This window comes from Mesitornis unicolor, unplaced genomic scaffold (assembly GCF_000695765.1).
Source record: "Mesitornis unicolor isolate BGI_N332 unplaced genomic scaffold, ASM69576v1 scaffold12470, whole genome shotgun sequence".
NCBI classification, from domain to species: Eukaryota; Metazoa; Chordata; class Aves; order Mesitornithiformes; family Mesitornithidae; genus Mesitornis; species Mesitornis unicolor.
Window position 1 is genome coordinate 1 of NW_010159206.1, and position 22185 is coordinate 22185.

Consider the following 22185-nt stretch of genomic DNA (forward strand, 5'->3'; position numbering starts at 1 on the left):
GACCTAGTTTAAGTGATCCTGCTCTGGCAGGATCACCTTGTCAGAAAAGGAGATAAGGTTAGTCAAGCAGGACCTGCCCTTCCTGAACCCATGCTGACTGGGCTTGATCACTTGGTTGTCCTGCATGTGTCGTGTGATGGCACTCAGGATGATTTGTTCCATCACCTTCCCTGGCACCCAGGTCAGACTGACAGGTCTGTAGTTCCCCAGGTCTTCCTTTCAGCCTTTCTTGTAGGTGGGCGTCACCTTTGCAAGCCTCCAGTCGACTGGGACCTCCCCAGTCAGCCAGGACTGCTGATAAATGATGGCAAGTGGCTTTGGGAGCACCTCTGAAATGACGGAGAGTGGCTTAGCGAGCTCTTCTGCCTGCTCCCTCAGGACCCTGGGGTGGATCCCACCTGGCCCCATAGACTTGTGTATGTCTAAGTGGTGTAGTGTTACGTTCAGTTATGCATTTCTCTGACACTGCTAAAATTCATGTGCTTCTTTCTCTTCCGACTTCTGTAATACTAATTCATAAAAAGCTTATTTAAAGTATGAATGGGGCAACACTCCTACGCCTGGACACGTTCCTGTGTGACCTGGTCTAGGTGATTCTGCTCTGGCAGGGGGGTTGGACTGGATGATCTTTCAAGGTCCCTTCCAGCTCCTAATATTATGCGATTCTGTGGTTTGCACATAGGCTATGGGGGTACTGCAGGGAAAGCAGGGGTTGCTTTTCAAGGTGTCTCAGAATTGGTGGTTTAAGGTTTGTAGTACTCCCTGAGTGCATCTTGTGTGCTATATTAGTCTGAAAACTTTTATTCACTAGCCAGGATTTAAGAGTGAATGAATGTTTACTTAAAAACCTAGATTGAAAATACTGAAGTCATGCAAAAAAAAGTTACAGTATCAAAATTTTAAAAATTATTAAAATTATACTCTACAATAAATATGCTTTGCAGCATCTCAGCCAAATTCTGCCTTTCTTATGGAAGAAACTGGAATAATTTTTAATTACAGGGTTTCTTTGTTGAAGGTCAGCTGCCTTTTCCTTTCTACCTGACCAAGAGAATTAAAAGGGAGAAGACAAATGCTATCCTTTTTTCTGTGGCATTCCAAACTGGACATACTTTGCTTTTTGGTTTTAGTAATGAAAACTTATATTTCTTCTGCTGTGTTGGATACTTTTGATACCAGATGTGATGAAGGGGTTTTCTTCCTTACCCTCAAAGTTTAATATTTCTACTATATGTGTTAAGTAGTACAGCCTCTTCCCCGGGTGATACTGTAATTATGAGGTAGTTTAGTCCTTTTAACGGAACAGTTTCTAATTTAAGTTATTTTCCAAAGGGAAAAACTTCTCAGATTTTTGATATTTTCTTGTCTCTTTTGCATTTCTAGTCAACAAGGACACTAGTTATGACGAGTATGTGTTCTGAGTAAGTATTAAAATTTTTGACTCTTTAGTCAGCACACCATTTAAACTTGAACAGTTAAACACCATTTAAACTTACAATCTTTTTATGCCTATACAAAATGAAAATTATCTTTTGGATGTATGTTAAAATGCTTGATTTCATTCTGTATTCTAGAAACACATACATACATGTATATTTTGTTGCTGTCTACAGTATGTGTGCATGTTTGTGTTGCTGTGGTGCAAACTGAAGTAGTTCCATAGGTCAACTCAACAGGGCTTCAGAGCAATAAAACTAAAAATCTTAAGCAAGTTTTGAATTTTTCTGAAGAAAGTGTAGAAAGTAGTTTTAGGTAGTAAATGGTTCAGAGTTTCAGCCCAAGACTTAGCATTTTCCCCGTACATTTTAATTTTCTCATTTTTAAAAGTCAGATTCTGAAACATCAGTTTAAAATGTTTTCTTTCATACAAATAGTTGCTGAAGAAATACTGGCTGTAGCCTTTTAGCCACTTAGTTTCAAAACATTATAAGCAGCTGCCACTACATATTTTGGGGGAGAGTTGATAATTTTCTGGCATGCTCTTATCGTTCTCTTGAAAGTCTTACAGAATAAAAAACATCCAACAAAAACACAATTCCTTATTTTATACTACACTTGCTTACAGTTTTTTTGAATTCTTTTTCAAAACTCAAGATAATTCTACTACTCACAAATCTGCTTCAAGTAATTAAATCTTGACAGTTACATAGATATAAGAAACAGTACTTAGTGACTGTCCTTGTAGAAGGTCTTTGCAAATGGTTGTCACTAGCTATTAACAAGTGTACTAATAATATATGTCAGAAACGTAAAATGGAATTAACACTTTTCTTGTATTTAATGCGAGTGGATGCTAGTAACACCGAGACTATAAAATGCACTTTGTAAGTCATGCAATACAGGATCATTATGGGGGAGGTAAAGATAACAGCTATAGTGCAGATAGCAGTAGTGGAAAACAGGCTGTGATCTGTCTAAAAGAAGAGAACAAATCCTGGCTGAGCTGGAGAATATGTTCTTGTGTTGAAAGAGGTCATTAATATCTTATTTCTTTTATGTTGCTTGTATGTTGAACCAATTACTCTTTCATTAAATAAAAATGCCTGGTTGATGACAATTGCATTTCTTCAGAACTTCATCAAGATTGGTTCATGGTTTTGGTTGTCTACAGTTGTAGGCATTCATCACCTGTAAATGGGTGAAAGGAAAGGGACTGCTTCTAAAAGAGGTGAAGAGCAGTAAATAGTCCTCCGAAGCATACAACTCAGTGGCCGAAAGCCAGATCTTCTATCCATTAGCTACAGCCTCAAAAGTGGTTCATGAGAATTTAAATTTAGAGATCATGAGTTCAGTGTTTTTATGGCACTGAGTTTTGAGATTATATTAAATGCTGCTCACTGATTCACAGCCAGTAGCTACCTGTTTTTCTGAATCACCAGTTCATTGAAATTTTGCTGTAAATTTGCATCTGGAAGTTTTGCAGCTGACTGAAGTATAAACTATTGAGTTTTCACTGTAACTTATAAGGTATCTTAGATTCAGTTCTTGGACAACAGGAATTTTTTCTGTCACAGTGAGGAATTTTGTGTAGACACAAGAAAGAAAAAAAGCCTCAGGTAAAGCATGGAAATGCATCCTCTGAGCATGCAGTCTAGTCAGGGCCAACCCCTATGTATTTCAGTATTACAGAAACATTCCCTTGTAGGCTGTCAAGATAAAACTCATCAAATGAAAAGGGAATAGTAAATATTCCAGTAACATTCAAGGCAATGTAGCCAAACCAGAATTCACATTAACCAGTGTCTGGAGTAAGGCAGTTTAGTCAGTGGTTTGATTTTTTTCTTAATATTTTTAAGTGCCTTCTCATAAAATACCAGCTTTTGACTTAAGTGTCTTAAGAGTTCTGTGTCTAAATGTTTACATTTCCTGGTAAATACTTTTTTGATAGTACTACAAAAGCAGCCAAGAATGAGGCTCTGTTGTACCAGGCGTTATGCAAAACCAGTATGTTAGATAATTCTTGTCTCAAAACCTTCTATTTAAACATATAAGATAAATGTGGGAGGCAAAAGAGCTTTGATGTGCAAGTAGATATAACTGTGTGATGACAGGAGAGGGTCTGTTTTGGACTTTGTGGGAGGGCTAATGAATTTAGGGCTAGCAAATGGATGGGGGCTCAGTGAGAAAAGGATAAGAAATTATTAGTAAGGAAAGAAATGAGTTTGAGTTACTTTGTATTGTGTGTATATGCTTTTATACTTCTGCATATCCATTCAACTTTGTATAGGTTTTTTCCTTTTCTTCTTCTTAGGAAACAAAATACAGTAATTCAGGTGGTGAATAAACTTGGAGACTTTTTGTTCTCAGCTGATGTATGTGAAACAACAAGTCATGTAGTTACAGGGAGTCCTCGTCGTACCTTGAATGTTTTGCTGGGAATTGCTCGTGGGTGTTGGATCGTTTCTTATGAATGGGTAAGAAATACTTGATAATTTTACTACAGAATAAATCATACAAATATTTTGTATAGCTGAAATATCAACCATATAACAATGCTATGTACAGTAGTAGTACAGTGTTCAGCTATTCATGTTTACGTAGAGTTGGCTCAATTAGAGGAAATTTGTGTCGTAAAGTTCTGTCATCAATAATTAGAGTCTTTCAGTCCTTAATCTAACCAAAATATTCCTGTATTGTACTTCAGTATGTATTTTAGAAATGCCTGAAGTTTTATCTCAAGGATGAGAAACTCATGTCACATGCATTATTTTAGGGCAGATTAAAGGTTAAACAAACCATTTTTGCCTAACTTTAGCCAAGTCACATTATTCAGATTGAATTTTTCGTGTATTCCGTTAATATATTTGAACTGTGTTCTGAGACATGTATTGTGTTTAGGACTGTTAAAATGAAGGGGAATTATTAGATATTTTGCTCTGTAGTGGGAAAATTGTAAAACAGAAAAAAAAATAAGGAAGTCTATTTGTAGATGAGTAGTTTGGAGACTATAATTTACAGAAATGGTTCCTAGACATCTAGATTAAATAATCACTTTATATTCTCAGAATTTCTTGTGGACTACCACAAAAATTTACCAGAGTGTTACTGTCAAGACAAGATAATCACGAATTGCTGTACTGGGTCTAGCTGAGATGTAGTTAATTTTCTTCATTGTAGCCTGTATGGTGCTTTGTTTTAAACTAGTGACCAAAGTGGTGTTGATAACTCACCCGTGTTTTAGCTATTGCTGAACAGTGCTTACACAGCATCGAGGTGTTCTCTGTTTCTCAGTCAGCTCCCCCTGTGAGTAGGCTGGTGGTGCACAAGGAGGTGTGAGGGGACACAGCCAGGACAGCTGACCCCAGCTGACCAAAGAGATTTTCCGCACTGTATGACTTCATGCTCAGATATAAAACTAGGTAGGAGGTTTTCCAGAGCAGCCACTGCCTGAAGACTGTCTGGGCATCCATCTGCTGGTGGGAATTATTAGTTTTATCTCCCTTAGTTTGTTGGGTTTTTTAAAACTTTTTCTTTTCCCTTCACCTATTAATTGTCTTTATCTTCTACAAGGCTTGGGGATTTTTGCTTGCTTTTGCCCATCCAATTCTCTCCTCCATCCTGCTGGAGAAAGGAGTGAGCAGTGACTGCATGGGGAGCTTACCTATGAGCCCAGGGTTAAACCACCTCAATTGCTCACTGTTATAATAGACATTAACTACTCAATCTGCCATTGCAGATGGCACTTTTTCAGCTTTACTCATGTCTCCAGAGCTGTAAAACATAGCTGTTGGAATTTATATGGAAAATAGCTGTTCATCTTCAACAGAAAGGGGTTATAGAATAACTTAATTTTTTGTTTCCTTCTTTAAATAAATACTTTAAAATTTAAGTTTTGGGAATGAATAAAAAACCCCAAAACTACCATTGACTTTTTGCTTTAAAGATGTCTGGCACTTACCAGTATGAAACTTGTCCTACGTGATATACAGGTAGTTACCTGAACAAGCTGTTACGGTAGACTTTCCAAAGTTCTTGGTGATTAATTCCCCTTGAAATAAATGGATTTGCATTTTTGGTCACCTCAATGGTCAAGCACTGTACCTTTGTGACAAAAAAGCCCAATAGCATCATTGGTTGTATTAAGAACAACATATTTGAAGAAAGGGGTTTGAACTAGACAGTCTCTGGAGGTCCATTTTGACCTCAACTGTTCTGTGATTCTATGTTACTATGAATGAAATACATTGAAATATCTGTCCCGCACCTTTGTATGGAGTTTTATACATTTACAATGTATCTGCTATAAGTTACTTTTTCATAACATGGAAGTCAAACCTGAAAACTGTATATTTCCTTGAGAAAAAAATTTCAAATAACTACTAAGATAACTAAAAATGGAGATAGCTGCTGCAAAAATCCAGTGAAGTACTTTCCTATCTTTGTACGTAAGGCAGTATTTGAATAATTGGTATTCTGGCAATTGCTGTCCTAGAATTTCATTTCTTGTTTTATGCACTGCAATTTATGAACCAGTCCATGGTGAAAACATTAACACATGCTCTTCACTAGACCGGTATTGACTAGTAGCAATGCCAAATTTTCTCCTGCTCTTACGGGGTACATTTTAGACTCATCACAGGATGATCTTTATCTTACTTAACCATCATGAGGAATTCCGTAGAAAATTAGTCAGGAGAATTTCATTTAAGCAAAATCATGTTTTTCTTTTATTAATGCTAAAATACTGAATCCTTTAATGTCTTTCTATACTATATGCAATCCTGCCATAAGTACTATAACTGATAAAATTCTTCAAATTGGATACTTAAAATAATAGTCTATTTGGATAAATCTTTAGTACTTTCTAAACAAGGCATTAATTTTGAGCAGTGATGATTGTCTTTTGGAAGATGTCAGCTGCTTAAAATGTTGAGAAACATTTTTTTACCATTGCCTTTTGATATGTAACATGGGGAACGAACTTAGGCTGCAGTATTTTTTTCTCTTCTGAGAAAAAAATTAAAAGATGAATGACACAGAAATGTAATATTTATCATTAGGTATTTAATCTTCATTGCAGTCCCTTTTCATGTATCTCAAGGTGACTACTCAAGTACAAATACTGTATGATCATTCAGTGTGCTAGCTGGATGAGTAAGAGGCCTTATATAATGATTAGTCAAACAGGATGTTTTCAAACCCTTGAGAATTTGATGTTTGACATAAATTTCCCTATATAGTCCAAATAAAAGAACATAGCTGATATGATATGCAAAGGAAAACTTCTCACCAAGTCTCACCTTATAGCTGTATCACCTACAGGATGTTTGTTGGAGCTCCAAGCCTGCTACTAAAAAAAATAGATAAAGTAGTCCATACTTGAGGACAAAGTTATAGAAGATTTTCATCAACATGAGTGTGGAGTCCAAAGTGAAAAGGAAATATTCTTTAAGACTGTAAGAGTTCCACAGTAAAACCATGCTTTTCCCACTCTCCTCTTCCCTATTTCCTCCTTCTTTGTGTTCTCCAGGACTGTTCTAGCATCCAATGCATACTTAATATCTCAATGGTATAAGCTGCGTTGTCCTAACTTCCAATATTCCTGTAACCAGCACCCATGCTTGATCTGTACTGCTTTATATCATTACATTTTAAGTTAAATCTTCTTTTGTATTGCGTATTCGAGAACTTCTAGTTAGCTCTTCCTTCTCAGTATAAACATTTTTATATTCTGAAGTATTTCAGCTTTTCTTAGTCCTTTTCCACATTAGTGACTTAACAAGAAGTTAAACAAGTAGTTTACTCAAGAATAATATTGCAAATCATAACTTGTTTTTGTCTTACATGAATCTGAAGCTTTTTTAGTGTTGCTCTAAAAATATACTGGTTGTATATTTGTCTCTGCCAAAGTCAGAAGCACACTTTCGGTGACATAGAATGGAGAGGTGTTGCCTTTGTGTTCATGACAACTCAAAGGTTTAGTGAGTGGTGACCTAATTTACTGCAGGACCTGTTGATGAACTCTGTATCTAAATTTCTTTTTATCTAAGGAAATAGATATGATGCCTTTGTACTCAATTCCAGTGGCATGGTAGACAAGCATTAATCCATCTTTTGTTAAGATAAACAAAATTAGTTTCTAAACAAAATTCTGTAAATAATACTACAAGGATTGATGGATGCTGTTACTGAAGAATTGGCCTGGAAAACAAAATGGGATTACTTAATCATAACTAATCTTTTGGGTTTATGTTTTAATCTGTTTGGGTTGTTTGCTAGTTACTCTTGGTAGAAACATCGTTTTGGTACTGTAAGGACATGATGTGCATATTATACATGGCACATCTGTTCCTGCTCAAGAAATGAAGAAATTATTTTCTGTGTAGAAATTATTTTCATGCAGCATGTCTCTAAGAATTATATTAGAAGTTACAATTTTCTTGGTTCAGTTGAAGTCAATTTATCCTGTGATTAGAAGAGAAATTACTAACAAACTTCTTTTATTTGCAATAAATATATACAGCTGTAAGTATAAAGCTATGGATTTCAATATTCTTACTGTAAATTGTAAAAAGTAATTGTAAAAAATATACACAGGTAGCATCTTAATATTTATAACTTAAAATAGTAAGTTGCAGTTTTAGCTGTGTGTTTTTAAGAAGTCACTATACTTTTCTTGACTAAACACAGCAATACATTATTACGTTTTGAATATTTTTAAAGGTCATTGATTTATTAATGTGCTTAACTTTTATTTTTAGGTTTGGTATGATATAATGATAATAGAAATTATTTTCTCTTTTTGTACTGCTGTTGCATTTTCACATATTTGGTTGTGTGTTTTCTAAAAGTAAACGTAATATTCTTTGGATTTATGTAATAAAGTTCAACACTAAGTTTGAAGATACGCTGCTTTTCATTATCAACAAAAAATCACTGTTCACTTCCAGTAATGCAAAATTGGACATCTTCCTCCGAAAGTAAAACACTACTTGCCGCTTCATGCAAAGCACCAGCTTTTGTAGCAGTTCATATTAGAGGTTGCTGAAAGTGATCAAACATAAGCTACTTTGAACTAAAAACTATAGAACTTGGTTTTGAAAACAGATTACTTTCTAAATTCAGTTTGCAATTTGCTGCTTGTAGCAGAAGATTTGGGGCAAAAGTGCCCTTTACAGAAAGTTATTTTCCTAGATACAATTAGACCATTTTGTAAGACTTACATAACTAGTTTAGAATTAGTCTATTCAACGTAAACTCTTGTTTAGTTAGTGAGCTGTAAAATAGTAAAGGATAACTTTATCACGCTTGATATGTATTATGCCAATTTTTGTCAAAGGGGAGCATCTCATAGCACTGCTTCCCAAAGTTTCTGAGGTGTAAAGTTTTATAATTTAATTTAAAACTAATAATATGTGGATTTGTATGGCATCTTCTTCCAAAAGAATGAAAAATAATACAGAATATTTCAGTTAATTGTGAATCAAGCATGGGAATAATTTCACGCACTGATGAAATTCAGCTTCTTCTGAGGTGAATAATAACAGTTTTATGGTGCATGGCTGCGCTAACAATATGAAACAGACATCATTTATTTGAAATGGCTAGAGAACTGTTTAGGAAAACTGTGACTTCGAGAGGTAGAATTATCCTAAGCACAGTGTACTTTCTAATAAATTCCATATATCCCATTTTGCGGGTATATGTACGCTTGTTGTTCACTTAATTCTACTTGTTGCTATAGGAGCAGCACGGTATTGGAGGATTGCTGTGATATTTAAGGTTGAACGTATGAATCGTGCTGTCTCTCACTAGTGGGTAACAATGCTTTTTTTTACTTATATTTAAGGCTTGCCAAATGGCAGCTACAGCAAGGATGTTGCAAAGCTCAAATATCTGTAAAAGGGGAAAGCTGTTGAATTGTGTGGCAGTGGACAACCTCAGCAAAGAACTTACCAGCCTTCTACCTATAGAAGAATCTTTATGGCTCAGCTCACACTGATGAAGCCAATAAGGAAAATAAACTCTTCCATCAGAGTGTGCTTCAAAATTTAGACTATAAAAATCAGTAGGAAAACGCCCTTTATGCAACTCAAGGGCAGAGCCATAGTAGGAACTTCAATCTTTTTCATTTTCCCCATAAAGTTGACACTTTTACCACTTGAGGAATAGTCTCTGAACACTCTTTATGAAGCTTTTAATAGTATAGTTGACCAGGTGCATCTTATAAAGATAAATTGATTTGAAGAATGCTTTAGAAAATCAACCCATTTTGTGATGGCCCTGATAGGATCAGAGAGCTGAAAGTTGTCCAACGTGTCAGGATTGCTAGTGTCCAAGGAACACGTCCATCCAGCGTTTCAGTGCTCAGTTGAATATGAATGATCATGCGTTTTCCAGGCAGTCAGTACACTGCACTCTTAGCAACCTTTTTTGTGATCTAGAATGTGCACTTGACAGAGGAGAATACTGAAGAGAATTAAACTGAGCTTTTCTTCTTTGCAGGCTGATTCATGTGTGTGATGTGGATTATGTACAATAGTTTTATAGTCCCAGTCGTAGGGGTTGATACTGGTCCAATATTGTTCAACATCTTCATTTATGATCTGCATGAACAGAACTGATATAGCATGACTTCCCTTTTCAAATCTTTGCTCTAGTTTTATGTATTGTAATGCAAAAAGTTGACTCTTCTAATATCCTCACAAGGTTTAGAAATTTAACTAGCTATGTACAGAAATAGGACTTTGGTATTTCAGTGGGGATTTTTTCAGCTGTAACCTTTCTGATTGCCTGATTTTTCAGAGGGTCATTTGGTTTGGGTAAATGAACATCAAACCAGCTATTGTAACTGCACTGTTACATCTAATTGCACATTCAAAGAGTTTGCCGTTTTAGAAATTCTAAGAGTTCTGCTTACCACTTAATTTACTTTAGGTTCTGTGGTCTTTGGAATCGGGCCATTGGATCTCAGAGGAACCATATGAGCTTTCATCCAGCTTCCCTGCAGCTCCTGTAAGTTTAATGGCCCTTCAAGTTTGTGAACTTTCTTTTGTTTTGCTGGAAAATTATTTGGCCTTTAAATAGATTTTGTGAACAAGAAGGCCTACTAGAAAAAAATTGTTTTTGAAGCAAATACTTCAAGGAGTTATTTTCTCCTTTGCACACTGCTTTTTGAAGTATGTGCAAAAACTTTGTTATACGTGGAAAATGGAAAAAAAAAATTACCAGTTCACTAGCTTCTTATTTATGTATAAATGTCCTTTATTTCTGGCATATTTAACTTCTCTCTGTGCTTGCATATAGACTGGAAAGGCATGTTATCGCCTAATGGACAGATTTGTCAGGTCATGGACTCAGTATTTTCAGTCCAGAAATGACTTTGGCAAGGGAAAATTACTGTGGGCTTTGAAAACTACTGACTAGGTAAAATGAAGCATTTTTCCTGCCTTTAGTGATCATTCTCAAGTGCAAAAGTGTGTATGGGGGAGGGGGCATGGCGTATCTGATCCAAGTGTATCTGCACTCCATAGGTTGTAATTAATTAAACAGTAATTGTATTTTGGTTTTAAAACAAGTAGAATTCTAGCACGTTACTAGGCAACCACTAATAGTTTTGCCAAAAAGGTTTCACAATTTCTCTTCTATTGTAGCAGTTAGATAAACATATCCTTATCAGCTACTTGTTTCTCAGTTTCATATAGGCTTTGAAGAAAAATATTTAATAGTGTTTGAACTTTATTTTTACTGTCATTTTATTAACTGCTAAGAACTTATTTTTAGCGTTCTTTCTAAATCTGTAATTTATGTAAATTTACGTGTTCAAGATTAAGACTTTATTTCATGATTATAAGTTGTATGTTCTTAAAGTGTACAGAAACTGTAGCAGTTATTCTGAAATAAGCCCAAAGGAATTAATTATCCATTATAATGTGGTATTTTTTCTAAAAAGAGGAATTAGTTGAGGGGTTTTTTTATATAGCAAATACATTAAGAATGGCAAAAACTAATGTGAAAAATAGGAAGCATGTACTTTTATTTTTCCTTTTTCTGTATTTGTATGAGAAAAGAACACACTACTTCAGATTAAGCTGTTTTGAGTTTTCTGTTTCTTCTCAGACAACCTTGGTTATTAAAGAAGTATGTTATCAGTAACAATTTACATAGCATTCTTTGGAAGTGACTCCTGCTGGGGTTGTTTTTCAGATTCTGTTTACGGTTTTTATTTCCAAAGCAGAATTAAGGAAGGCTTGAGAGATGGTGAGAAGATAAAACTGAGGGAGGTTATGGTTGTGCTGAGAACCTGAATCACTTCACAAAGTCAGAGTCCAAGGCGATATTTCCATCACCTTTCCAACTATTCCCTTCTTCAGTCACTGTGCTTTCTTATTGTAATAGATATCTTATTTTTAAAGACATGGTTATTATTTGAGCATGAATGGTGTTTATATTCCCTTTCTTTTCTTGTTATTTCTTTAGTGCTTCCTAAGAAGTATTTAGTGAAAATGGAAGTGGATTCTACTTTTATATACTGTTTATTTGATTATGGGAAGGAATTAAAAGAAAGAGGTTATCTTGCTGTTATGTTTTAATTGTTTGTACCAACTTCAAAGCAGCTGATGCAGCCTTCTTTTTCCTATTATTGCATTCCTTCTGGAATGTCCTCCTTTCACTTCACTTTGGTGTTTGCAGTTTAAGCCATGCAATCTCATTTAGATAAAATGTTATTTAAAAACATATTCACTCTAAAATTTTACATGTGTTGATAAATTACTCCATTACACTTTGATCGCTTTCCTAAAATAGTCACAAAAAAGCCTTAAGCTTTATAAAAACATTTTCCCAGCAAATCAAAACTAGCCATGCAGTATTTAATTATTCTTTTCATATAGTGTTTTCTTACAAAAATAATGTAGGTTAATGTCAACCAGAAGTTAGCGTTAGCACTGTTTTCCTCTGCCAGGTTGAAAATTCATACTGTTCCAGATTCCATCATGGCTTTTAAGAAGTATTGAGAGTATTTTCTTTAGTTGTCTGATTTAATGCAGTGAAGCAGGACATACAGTATCTAGACTCAGCATTTCTATTAAATTTCACAGAATCTTAAAATATTTAAATTATAAAAGAGCTGTTGCCTAGTTCAACACTCCGCTCCAAGGGACTTGGTCAGTCCACTCTTGTGGTAATAAATGAATAAATTAAAAAGAAAATTCAATTGTCTAAGTGGAAATTCCCCAATTCCAACTTGTGTTTGCTGCCTTTAATCCCTGTCTCTTGTCCCATTGTGGTGCACCTCCAAGGATGGTCTGGATCTGTCTTTGTGTCCTCGATCAAGGAATTGTAGACAGCAGTAAAGGCTCCCCTTCTCCTTCTTGTCTCCAGGCTGAAAAAGGCCAGCTCTCTTGGCTTCTTTTGTCATGCCGTGTGCTTCTTGGCATGTCTAGCTCCTTTACTAGCTTGGTGGTCATCTGCTAGACTTGCTTTTTAAGACTTTTCTTAGAAATTCATGAAAGCAGTTTTGTGAAGTATATTGTTTGTTTGTTTTGGATATGTATAGTCTTACAAGTTTGCTAGGAGAAACAATAAAATATTAGTGATATTATTTTATGCAGCTCTTCAGATGATGACTGTTAATGTACATTTGTTAGGTTTACGTAAAATCAGAGCATAAAGTAATAGAAGTATTTTTCATCTCTGCTACCCTTTAGTAATGCTGACACGTTTTCCGTGAAGAAGAATGATGATGGTGTGAGTCGTGGGGTACTCTGACAGCAGCTTTAATGACTGTCAGTATAAAATGAGTTTTCTTCCATCTTTCTCAAAATCATGTACGGTTTTTATGATACAATACCTTTTGTTAAGTAAGCCTCCAGAAATGTTGTGTTTGGGGGTTTTGTTTTGGTTTGGTATGAGATATGTTCTTGTAACTAATTCAGTCATCTGCTGAAATTAAAATTTTACAGAAGTATTACTTTAAGGCAAAGACTAAGCATGAGAATTAAAACCTAAAGTTAATTTGGGGAAAAATACCCACAAAATTATTTTGTGTGATTTATAAAGAAATATCTTCTCAGTCTGAAATGCAGTGTACAGAACACAATTTTAAAGCATATAGTAATTTAAAAAGGCAAAAACCACCCAGTAGAGTAATTTATTCACATTGTGTCATACATTGAGGGCCTACGTACGGAGAAATTCTAGGGAGATGTCCTAACCTTACTGGAAAAAAACAACAGTATGACCTTAGATAACTTTCAGATTTTTCTTCCTATTTTAGAAATGTGTCTTAAGTCATGAGCATAGATTTAATTGTATCAAAAAACATGCATTATGTTTTTTCAGTTAGGTTATTTTTGCAAAATATATAGAGGTACTACAGCACCAGGTGATAACAGATTGTCATAGACAACCAGGCATCTGCTGTTAATGCCGTTGTCTCGGTTTATAAGATAATGATCAGTTATTTTACAGATAAATGATAAGGAAAGAAAAAAAGTGCAATCTTCATAAAAATATAAAGAAATACATACTATAGTGTAATTTGCAGGGATTTTTGTAACTTAAAGATAGTGACAGTAGTAAGTACAAGCTGTAAGAAATGGTGACTTTTGTACATGGTATTTCCCAAGAGTAAATGCAAAGTACTTAAATGCTGTTTGTCTTCTGTTAAACAATATAATACAGGCTATTGGAAAACATCCCTGAATAAGTGAAAGAAGTTGTTTAGGAGACTATGGGAGGAAAGAATGAATTCATCAACTACAATATTGAGCTAATTACATGACAGTATTTTTTTATGTACATAAAAGGCAAACATGAAACAGAGATAAATAGTTCTAGATCTAGTTAAGTGTTTTATATTAGAGTAATGATTGAACTTCAGTGATGAGGCAAAATGCGTATTTCTAAAACTATTTTAGGTATTTTTCACAGTTCCAGTTATTTGCTAACACATACATAACATAAATGATCAGTAAAACAGAGTCTTTAAGTTGTCTGACAGTTTTTTGGATGTTCTTTTCATTCAGTTGTTTGGCCAAATCACTGTTACATCAAGTTGATGCTTTAGACTTTGTGTCTGGTTGAATAATATGAGCTTTAGCTGATCACGGCTATTGCAATTCAGGAATTGTACTCAACTGATCCCTTCAGAACACTAGTACGTATTTTCTGGGCTTGAAAATGAGACAAGTTGCAGATGTGTGTATATATGTTCAGCAAATGAAGTCTTTGAAGACTATACAATACATAATTCACATAATGCAAAAGCATTTAGAAATCTGCTGGTCGAATCATCATAGTCGTGGCTTTGAGAGAGTATCCTGAGCCTTTCCAGTAGTACCACTTGATACCATTGAACTTGTTGTTGTTCTGTCGTAATGGATAATACATTCCGTTGAGGTTAGAAGGACCACATGCATCAAACCACCATCCTGCAAGACAGAAAACAAAGAAAAAAACATCAGCAGATGTTTTCACTCAACCAAGTTTTCACTCTTATGATTTGGAAGTGTCAGTATAAAATACATGCCTTAAACTCAGCAGGGCAATGCATTTATGTATTCAGTACGTATTCTTGAAGCTTATGTAGTACATATTAGTTTAAAATTGAGAAGGAAAGGTCTTCAATCAGGCTTAATTTATTATCAATATCAAACATTGACAATCTCAGGGCAGAATCTGACTTCAACTATAATGATGCTGAGTCTTTGTTTTTTGTCTACTCTTTGGTAAATTCCTGTTCTTCACAGATTTAAACTCCTTTCTTAATTGTTTTTAGAGAATTCAGTCATCTATTTCAGTTTGTTATGCAGATCAGTTCAAATCCTCTGTGCTGAAACTGAGTAAGAAAAAAGGGACTAAAAAGCAGCCCAAACTTATTTTGTGTCCTTTTAGTCCTGACCTGTTCATGGGTCATAAGGAAAATTTATTTTTATTAATAAGATAATATTTTTATACTTCTGTTATGATGGCGATAATGTTTGTGTTCTGTTTTCTAGGGCAGTAATCCAATTATCCTTTTGGATAAACTGAAACTATCTTTTGTCTTGCAACTTGTGCTACAGGGAAATAAAGTACTGCTTAAGAGATAACAGGAAGAGAAGTCAAATTTACAAAGCAGTTGTTTACATTTCAGAATGTGGAATTCTAGATTGACAAATTATATAAAGGTTTATGTAGTTCAAGATAAAATTACTGCCTAAAACACCAATAAATAGTGAACAATCAACAGAAAACTGTAGGTATCTCATATATGTGGTGTATCTTTGCCATGTCACAATTATATTGAAATATGGAATTAAATACTTGTACCCTTCTGTGACATGTACATTGTACAGCAGCTTTTCTTCGCCTCTGGATAGTTAGGGAAAGGGTTTGTGCCTATAGAATCAGGAGTCACTTCACTAACTAACTGAATGTCCAAAATAGTTTTGGTTTTTTTGTGGGGAGTTACATGTTTTGATCTCTGAATGTTACCTCATTTCTTGGAAGAGGGATCTGCTGTCTCTCTGATCAGTTCCAGAACTACAGACTGTCTTGAACCCCAGCTTCAGAGACTTTTTTCCTTCTAGTTTTAAGTTCTCTTGTTTTACTTTAACTAACCTTTGTTGAATGATAAAATATTTCATTTGGAGTCACTGCACTAGCATTTGTATTCTGTCTGTGAGTTTTGGACTTCAGCAATATTAAAAATTTACTAAGTCAAAATTATGATTATTTATCTCATAGACAAATTCATTGCCAATAAAAATAGGAAGACCGAGAAACGAAAAAACATTCCTACCTCCTGTTAGCATTTGTGAACATTTGCAAATACATTTGTCATTGTCTGCATCCTTTGTGCTAAAATCATTTCCTGGTTGGCTTATACTACTTATTTTGCCTGCTGTCCCAGTAAGTCCTTTAAGGTAGATCCTGTAGAAGTGAGGAATGGAAAAACAATTATTATGTGGATCTGCAAAATAACGATAGAATAGTTTGCAATAAATACCCTGTTCAAATAGTTGAGTTCTCTTATAGCCAATGTACTGCTGTAAGTTGTTTTGCTTGGTTTCATATGAGGAGAAATGGTCAACACAATACTCTGATGAACAGCCTCCACATTTGTAGAGATGACTGTTTTGTTCATGTCATATTAGAAGAAAATGAGAGCAGGTAGAAAATAACTCCTGGTATTTTTCGTATAGATCATGCATTTAATACTGTAAGTACATTGTGTGTAATAATTTTTTTAATCAAGTTCAAATGTTTAAACCAAAACTTTTTGTTTGCTATTTTGCTGATAGCACAACATGGCAATATAGCATTACAACTTTGCATCTATCCAAGATACTAGCATTACCTGGACTACTAATTACCAAATAGTAACTGATATTTTAGGAGTTTCTCAGTATTTCCCTTTCCACTTTCCTAATTGCTCTTCATTTTCACATCCTTCAGAGATTTATTAGTCTTAAATCATCACAGGTATTTAAGTTTCCTTCAATTCCCCAGCAAGGTAAGATTTCAGTGAGTCTGCTACTGTTTGGATCTGCTTACACAAGAGCAGTCTCAGTGTGGAGAGACACAGGGCACCAAAGTGGGGCAGCGATTACACAGCTATTATTGTGTCACCTTGAATTAGAAGGATTTGAACCCTCTGTTCCGACAGTATCTCTTTGATGGTTGCATTTCTGTAACAAATAGCTTATCTTTCTCAGAGCTGTTCTATTTGTTTAATGAAGAGATCGAACTCTTTTGAGGAGAACTAACTTGTCCTCAGATAGGTCTTCATCTTGTATGTAATTCTCTGTTTATGATAGAAGTTGTAGATATTCGTTTAGGTTTGAAAGGATCAGTTCAGTATAGATTTTCTCAAAAATCTCTTTCAAAATGTTACATACTCTGGTTTTTTTCTTAAGATGAGTTCAAAATTCTGTAAGCCAATTTCTAACATAAATAGTACTACTAAAGGTTCCAATTATAATGTATGAGCCTATGCTTGATTTTCAAATACCTTTTGAAGTCTTATGTAAGCAGGATATTATTCATTTATTATTATTCAATTTTTAAAAGTACAGCTTAGTAGAACAGAAGACAAGAGGCAGTGGATATAAATGGAAATAAAAGGTTCTGGCTGGGTATCAGGAAAACCTTTTTCACCATGAGAACAGACAAGCAGTGGAACAGGTTGTGCAGTTTCCACCTATGAAGCTTACCAAGACTCAGCTGCATAAAGCCCTGAGAAACCTGGTCTGGCCTTTTCTTTTTTTTTTTGTTTTGTTTTTTGAGATCAGGAAATTTGACTCAAATGAAGTCCATTCTGATCTCAATTTTTCTATGAATCTATGAAATTTCAGTTTTATGACCCAACTCATCTTTCCAGCATTCAGAATTTATTAATGTTTTAAATTAATGAAAGTTACTTCTTTAAACCTCTGCATTCTATGATGCATTCCATGTTGGGTGCATTTTAAAATAAAGTATCTGTTTACAGGCAACTATCTTAGTTTTCAATAACTATTTTTTAATATTGTAAATGGACAAGGGTAATGACCCATTTTGCAAAGGTTGCCTTTATAAGTATTTTAAAGCATTACTTTAAAAAAATCTCTGCTGTAGATTCTGACTGTTTCCAGCTGAAAAAATATTTGCTTTGGAGTTGAGACAACTGTATACTACTATGGCATTAAGATTTAACGTTTTGGAGGAGGAAGATATTGATAGTTTTGGATTGCTTTGCATATAATACTTGAGTTGATGTAACATCAGTTGTCTCAAGTGTCAGATCGACTTTGTTTACAAAAAATAGTTGCTAGAGATCTTGGAAAAATTAATCTAAATTTAGACAATTTTTCTGTCCAATCACCTAAAGTTCCAAGAATCCGTAAAATTCTCATAAAGAAACATTTCCTGGCCCATGTAGCAGGAAAGCTTCTGTTATACTGCAGAGTCTCTATTTTCTTCTGTAACTGAACAGTATCTACTGCATTTACAGAGAGACTGGAGAAAGAAGTATGAACTGCCCATATATTTTAGCTGTGGCTGATACAATTACAAAATGTATAACACTATGATACTATTTAAAATGTATGATACTATGATAATATTTATTTCTGTATAAAGTATTTCTTTCAAGTATATGTTATTTCCTATTTTAAACAAGTATGTAAGAAGAAATTATGAAGCTTTACATTCTGCCGAATGACAGAAGCATAAGTAATAGTTCCATTAATATCTGGTGTATAAATTGGCATGAGACCGGACATTTGCTGTTAGCTTCATTTTCACAGGTAGGAGTGTTATTCTTTGAGGATCCAAGCCAGTGTGGCATGGAAGGAGCAGGTTGCATTACCTCAGCGGGCTCCTCATGATGACAGAAGAGCTCCTCCTAGCCACTAACTTAAGTGGAAAATCTCCTTGCAGTATTATTCATCTTGGTCATCCACCATCCAGAAATGTATTTATTGCCTGGAATCAGGATTTGAAAGCAACTGCACACAGGTTCCTATTGCTCTGAAGACTGTGCATTGCCATCTGCTGTATTGGCTCATGTATCCTATCCTATACTATGGCATCTCTTAATCTTTGTGCGTCTTGTGTTTTACACTCACCTAAGTGTGCACTAGTAAAATATACATTCTCTCCATTGGGGAAAAAACATTATTATTAAAACTGCTTTAGGCAATAGGTAAAGTATGAAGCAAGCATTATTTTCTGAGTGAAATGAAAAAAATCATAATTTGTATGAAATAAGATCATGCATCTACACAATCTAGAATTATTACTATAACTTTTTTTTTTTAAAATCCAGATCTGTTTTTTCTGCTTACCTGTATTTTAGTTCTTCATTTGCTAGAGAGAAGTGGTCATACAATGCATATGCTTCATTTCCTTCCCAGTCTTTCAAGTGTATTTTAAGAACATAACGCTTCTGATTAGTCAGCTGAGAAACAAACTCATTTCCCAGCCAGTACTCCCCAGCAAGATCACCAAATCCCTGTAAGTCAAGTTGCATATTTAAATAACTTTGTTTTGCATATTTAAATAACTTTGGGTTGCTTTTTTCTTTGAGTTTGAAATGATCACTTTATCAGTTTTTAAGTTTAGTAGTTTACAGTCTCTCAACTAAAAATGTTACTGTGTCTGTGAGGGTTACAGATCTGTAGTATTTCAAAAAGTTAATTTCAGCAAAGAAAAACTCAGGAATCTGAAATAGTGAATCAATACTACTTAGTAGATTTGGAGCAGTTTCTACTGTTGCCACTAGAAACACAAATATAAATAACTCAAAAATGTGGACATATTATGGAACAGTTGATTAAAGAAAAGTGAGGTTTCTCTTTAAAAACAAACATCCCACTTGCAACTCTGCTTAAGCAAACAACTTATACTACTCTGACATCTCTGACATTTTCTAAATTGACATCTACGGACAAAAACAACTTCCAGAACCTGCTTTAATTCTAAGAATGCTATTAATATAACTTTATTATTTCAGATAGTAATAACAACTAATATTAAGGCCTCAGAAAATACTGTTTACCATCTTGTACTCTTTCCATGTCCGGTGAAAGTCCACGCTGCCATCTTCACGTCTCTGAATGACCGTCCAACCTCCTCCACCACTTTCCATGTCACAGTAGGCCTGCCAGAGTAAGCATGCAACAGCATAAGCATGCAGTCATGTGAAAACAAAGATAAAAAGTACATCTTTGCATAATTCTGTATAGTGGCAAGTTTTAAACTGTACAAGTGCAAAGCCTGTATTAACCTAAAAATGCTGGTTTTCGTAGCTTTCCTACAAATTAGTTGTGGTTTTCCACAAATATGATTCCTCGGTATATTCCAGACTTTACAGAATACAACTGACACCTTAAACATAGCTGGTAGCTGGTGTTAAAGAAAAAAAATTAATGTAGCTTCTGATTCTGTACTTCCCTCTTGAACTTTTTTTTGAGTGTCCTGATGAAATATTTCTCCTGAAAGATGTTTGCACTTCTCCAGCTTTTCCGTGAGACATCCATAGAATCAATGCCGATGGAAAAAATCTTTTGAAAATTTAAAGTGCGTTTTCGAGCGATGTTTTGGATAAATTAACAAGAAAATCTTGTGACTATATGAATATTTAAGACCATTTTTCTTGAGAAAGGATTTAAAATTATTGCATCTAATTCTGCTTTCCTGTAAGTAGCAGAAATTAAAAGTAGATGTGCAAGGTCAATGGAACTAAACTGGTATAAGACAGTAAATGGAAAGTCAAACTGAAATCAGTATCTGTATATATTGCATATTAGTACTCACACTTACTTAAAATAAAAATTAAAGTTCTTGCATAAGTATTCCTGTTTGGAGAGTCACAGTTAATGTTCTAGGCTCTCTCATTTGGAATTTAATTTTTGAGATATATATATATATATATATCAATTTCTTCAAACATACTGAAGTTCTGAGCTTCACAATTATTTCACATCTTTGAAAAGTTTTTAAATTACAGTTTGAGTATTAAACTACCTTAACCTCTCATCTGTACTATAGATATTTCATCAGTTAAGTGAAGTTGCATCTTTCCATTTACAGTAGTGGAGCTGAAATTTGGCTTCTTACACTTTGATAAGATATTTTATCTATACAGATCAATTTTAAACAAAAGAAAGAAAAAAAAAAAACCAAAACACCTAGACCTGAGCACTTCATTATTAATTTGGGTATTTGTTCTTTTTGTGTAAAAAAAAAGATCTCTTGATGGTCTTCCTTCTTACCTGCTGCTTGTCTCAATGTGCCTATAAATGCCCCAGATCATGACTGAATGACACTGAAGCTGTATGCCTTTTTCCTCCTCTTCTATGGGAGACTGTCTTATCAGTGTTAGCAGTTAGGAGATTTGAGTTGTTTGAACTACTAGACATCCTGGAAATTAATTGAAAAAGTATGACTTCTGAGAAGCCAAAGTTTCCTTCTGTCCTGTGGCAGAGTTTTGTGTGCCATCTGAGGAAGTAAAGCATGCTCCTCACTGACATTTCAGTGTAGTTGGCTTTTTTAGGGTGTGCCTGTATTTGCATGTATGTTATACACACACATACACATGTTTGTATAAATCAAATAGGGTACTTAAAGTGCAAGCAGAGGCATATATACTGTTCAAAGGCATCAGACTTTTAAAGGGAAAGAAAGCCCTTAGACCTGCTAATATTAAACATATTGGTGTTTCTATAGGGTGCAACACTTTGGAAATCCAAAGCAGATACTGTATTTTAAGTTGTATCTAGACTCTTTGTTCAACATCAGAGAACCATGAGATATTCAACTGGAGATTTTTAGGAAAGATAAAAGAAATAAGGAAAAGAGTTGCATTAGGGATTACTTGTTGAAGTATGTCATGTGAATGGAATTTAATTGAAAGCAGTAACTTTAATTTGTACTGATGTATACAATTCCTTGAACCTCAAAGCCTGTTCTTTGTTGGTTTTTACTAAACTCTGTATTTAATGACTGATAAAGATTTGGTAATCATATATAAATTAAATTTAGTAAATATAAAAATTGCCTTGAAAAAGAAAGGCATTGTAAAGTATGATCAGTCTGTTTTAGAAAGCTATCTAACTCATGTGATGTGTAACATTATGTGAAAATTAGTTTCCACAAGAGGCTATGAAGAGGGATTCTAGGGATGGGCTAAAGCAGACGCAAATACTTTTATTAAGCATCTCTATGACTTAAAATATGACTGGCTATAGGGAAAGTTGTTGACTCTGAAGCTTCACC

The 22185-nt window shown here is 34.5% G+C and overlaps 2 protein-coding genes across 3 annotated transcripts in view; one reads left to right on the forward strand and one right to left on the reverse strand.

Moving 5' to 3' along the window:
- Positions 1-1390: 1390 nt before the first annotated feature.
- MCPH1 (microcephalin 1) overlaps positions 1391-22185 on the forward strand; it is a 90135-nt gene continuing 69340 nt past the window's right edge. Inside the window, exons 1-3 of the mRNA XM_010185942.1 lie at positions 1391-1421; positions 3752-3914; positions 10378-10455. Of these exons, the coding sequence (XP_010184244.1) occupies positions 1402-1421; positions 3752-3914; positions 10378-10455 (261 nt within the window). The 5' untranslated portion in view covers positions 1391-1401. The remainder of the gene's footprint in view (positions 1422-3751; positions 3915-10377; positions 10456-22185) is intronic.
- ANGPT2 (angiopoietin 2) overlaps positions 13582-22185 on the reverse strand; it is a 42150-nt gene continuing 33546 nt past the window's right edge. Inside the window, exons 6-9 of one of the 2 annotated variants that reach the window (XM_010185923.1) lie at positions 19967-20068; positions 19254-19420; positions 16226-16356; positions 13582-14873 (exon numbers count right to left, since the gene is read on the reverse strand). In XM_010185923.1, the coding sequence (XP_010184225.1) occupies positions 14713-14873; positions 16226-16356; positions 19254-19420; positions 19967-20068 (561 nt within the window). In that variant the 3' untranslated portion in view covers positions 13582-14712. The remainder of the gene's footprint in view (positions 14874-16225; positions 16357-19253; positions 19421-19966; positions 20069-22185) is intronic. The other variant, XM_010185931.1, reaches the window with a different exon arrangement.